This window comes from Equus quagga, unplaced genomic scaffold (assembly GCF_021613505.1).
Source record: "Equus quagga isolate Etosha38 unplaced genomic scaffold, UCLA_HA_Equagga_1.0 145892_RagTag, whole genome shotgun sequence".
NCBI lineage: Eukaryota > Metazoa > Chordata > Mammalia > Perissodactyla > Equidae > Equus > Equus quagga.
The window spans coordinates 16,409-20,075 of record NW_025796717.1 but is presented as its reverse complement, the minus strand read 5'-3'; the positions used below and the strand labels follow the sequence as shown (position 1 = coordinate 20,075).

Genomic DNA, 3,667 nt, shown 5'->3' with positions numbered 1-3,667 from the left:
AAGCATTTTGCTATTAAAATAAATTGTTGTCAACATATGGAATATTTAGGGAGAGGTATGATTTCGCCTTGCAAATGCAGATTTCCATTTTTCTAAGAATGTGCAAACAAACACTGGGAACACTGTGGAGAGCTGCATCGGCTGGAATAAACATACGTGGTTCTCTGAAGACTTCCACTCCAAGGTCCTGCGACTTTATTTTATTTTGATATTTTGATTCTGCACATCATCTCTCTCAGAGACTGGTGGACCTGCTTGTTCCGCAGAGTGTAGATGACAGGGTTCAGCAGCGGAGTCACCACTGTGGTCACAAGGGCAGCTCCCCTGTTGGATTCCAGCCTGTTTGTTTGCTTTGGTTTCACATATATAAAGACACAGCTGCCATACATCAGAGAGAGAACAATGAGGTGAGAGGAGCAGGTGGAGAAAGCCTTCCGTCGCTCCTTGGCTGATGGGAGGCAGATGATGGTGACTACTATGTTGCTGTATGCAATGATGGTTATGATGAGGGATGTCAAAAGGATACACAAAGCGAGGACAAAAGTCAAGGTTTCAACAGATGTGGTGTCAGAACAGGAGAGATGGATCAGGGGGCCAAGGTCACAGAAGAAGTGAGGGATGACATGGGGACCACAGAAGGATAACTGGGAAACCTTCACCACCAGACCAGTGATGAGGGTCAAGCCCAAAGAAAAGCAGGCAGTGACCAGGAGGAGGCCAGTCCTCAGGTTCATGATGGTCGGGTAATGCAGAGGCTTGCAAATGGCCACGTACCGATCCACAGACATCACTGCCATGAGGAAGAAACCTGCTGCTCCCAGAAATAAGAAGACAAAAGCTTGTATGAAACAGGCAGGAAAGGAAATCGTTTGCGGGCCTAAAAGAAAGATGACCAGCAACTTAGGAATAACAGAACTTGTGACACAACACTCAGTGAATGAGAAGATGCTGAGGAAAAAGTACATAGGTGTCTGGAGCAGGGAGTCCGCACAGGTGATGGTGACTATGACCACATTGCCTGTGAGGGAAGCCAGGTACGCCAGCAGGTGCACCATGAAGAGGACCTTTCCCAGGTGCTGGACAGCAGGAAACCCCTCCAAGGTGAATTCTTGGACCATTGTCCCATTCCCCATTTCTGTGGTCATCTCTTTCCTTTGCGGCATCACCTGCTGGTCTTAACCTACGATAAAGAGATCACAGCTGGCTCTGAAGATCAAGTTATTTGACTACCTGAGAATGTGGCTAGGCAGGTAGCAAAGTGGTCCAGCGAATTGTTTCTTGAATCGGAAGCACCTCAGTTCAATACTAATCTCTAACCCCTGAGACAGGTCATCTTTCAAAAGGTAGTTAACCTTTCTAAACTTCACTTTCCCCCTCTGTACAATGAAGGTAATAGGATCTACCTGTTCATGGTCTTGCGCGAAATAAGTAAGATAAAGCAAGTAACTCACTTGGCATGGGATGCCAATGTTTCCTGTGTGTTCCTCAAAGTCTAATTGGAATATTATGATCATTAAGATGCTCCTGCATCTAGCTTGATCACTAGACAGTGGTACTAAAATTTTCTTAGTTATAAAACTTTCATTTGTTTTTCAATATTATCAATTTGTAAATAAACATAACAGTAATATAGGCAATATTCTCTTTGAATATTCTTTTTAAAACATGCAACAAATTCTCTGGTCCAGGTCATCATCAACATCATCATCATCGTCATCATCATCATTAGTTGAGAACTTTACTCATTTGGTCCTGTGCTGCTCACTGAAATTCAGTATTTCTTTCCTCCCCACAATAATCATGAGGGTTTGGTTGCCCCTACCCCCTCTTCTACTGAAGCAGAAATTGAGGCATAGAAAGGTAAGGTCACAAGGCTGGGACTTTTGCTACATCTGGCCAAATTGCAAGCCCCTGCTGTTTCTAAATGATATGACAAAATATTTTAAAATAGGAACAAAGATTTTGTTGCTGATCTCTCAACTTTAAATGAAAGGTTAGCTTTATTTACCTTACTTTTTCTATCCTTAAGTTAATATCATTGATGAATTACTGACCTACAGAATGACACAGGCCCTAGAGTTGATTAGCTTTAGCACAATCATTTTGTAGAAGAGGCTGGAGACCAGAGACATTGGGGAGCTCAACAACAGCGTATAAGTTGTCAATCCAGGACTTACTCCACTTTCCTGAGCTCCATGCTGGCGTGTAAGAGGGATGGGGAGTGACAGGAGTCCCAGATTAGCTCTCTTAGGAAGGATATTCTGGGAAGATGGCCCCCATGCACTCACTCTTACATCAAAGCCCAATGAACGCTCTCCTTCTCCCTTCAGTTCACTCAAAAAATCACTTCACCATGTTGGGCTCTCTTATCTCAACACCAAGCTGAAGGTCTGCAGTGTGAAATGTGTCTCTCTCACTAACCTGCCATGAACCAAGTTCTCCAAAGTGCTGCTCATGCAACCAGAGTCCTCACCTCTGTGTGACAATGCCAAGAGGGCAGCCTGAAGGGGCCTCTGCCTCTGTTCCAGTTGACAGCAGTGGGCCCACGGAGCTACCCCATTCCCTGAAGCCAGGAACACGCACAAGTCAACTCACTGGGGCATGGCTTCCTCCTCTTGTAACTGTTCTCTTCCAGGAAATCAAGAGCTTCCTGTGGACTCAGGGGAAAGGGGAGTAAAAGGAAACTCATTTGTCACAGCCTGTTTTCCCACAGTGGGGTGAATATGGACCCCATATTCCCAGTGTCCCTGGCTGCAAAGCCCTGTTTTAAAGCCCAGAATGTTTCATACCACAACAAGGCTACATGGCAGTCTTAACCACTGAATCCCCACAAAATAGGAGGCAGAATAAAACAACCACATTTCACTGGCCCCGATTCTGGACAAGAACTTGACTCCAGGACTATCAGGGTTTTGATGAAAGGTCTGGCTCTGCATCCCACAGTGGGTAAATGCCCACCTCACATGCAACGTTGCTGCCCACCTACTCTACCTGCTCACAGGAGCAGGCAGCTTCTCCTGAGTGCAGCCCTCTATCTGCTGAGAAAAGGCTCCTTCTGCTGGAGTTCTCCACTGTCATGGGCGCATCTGCTCCAAGATACGCTTTATTGCACTATGCTCCTCCATCATACCCTCACCTTCCCATGTGGAGAAGCATCCTTGCTCTACTGAATCACTGTCGAGCAGCTCCCAACATGCAGGTCTCAGGCTTCTGTGGTAGTCTTCCCACAAGACTGTGTGTGGTTACCAAGCAGGATGTGCCCAGCCAGTGAGCAGAGAGGGCAGGCTCCCAAACCTCATTAAGAGCTGAGGGGATGGGCACAAAGTAAAGGCAGGGTTGGAACCCTGGGGGCAGTTAATTGGTCACTGTTGAGAACAAGAGTTACTGACACAACTCTTATATTTATCTTTCGATTGTCTGTGGTGGAAATTGGCTCCCACATGTCCAGGCTGTCCTCTGCCAAGATTTTTCAAAGAAATTATGCGACTTAATTTCCCAAGTGTTTCTAAAATCCCAATTTGAATGTTGCTACTGATTCGAGGGAAAAGCCAGACCAAAAGTTTCTACATGTGATGTGTGCACTGAGGCCAGAGCATAGAGGTTAAGAGAACAGATTTCATTGTGAGAAAGAGCTGGATTACACCATGGCTGTTGTCAGCTTTTGGGA

The 3,667-nt window shown here is 45.7% G+C and overlaps 1 protein-coding gene across 1 annotated transcript; it reads right to left on the bottom strand.

Moving 5' to 3' along the window:
* Window positions 1–200: 200 nt before the first annotated feature.
* LOC124232900 (olfactory receptor 2AP1-like) lies at window positions 201–1,145 on the bottom strand. Its single transcript, XM_046649810.1, has one exon. The coding sequence runs from the start codon at window positions 1,143–1,145 to the stop codon at window positions 201–203; it is 945 nt and encodes a 314-aa protein (XP_046505766.1).
* Between the last annotated feature and the right edge of the window lie 2,522 nt (window positions 1,146–3,667).

Bases quoted from the DNA above. Each gene is read 5' to 3' on its own strand.
- LOC124232900 (XM_046649810.1), bottom strand. From the start codon at position 1,145: ATGACCACAGAAATGGGGAATGGGACAATGGTCCAAGAATTCACCTTG.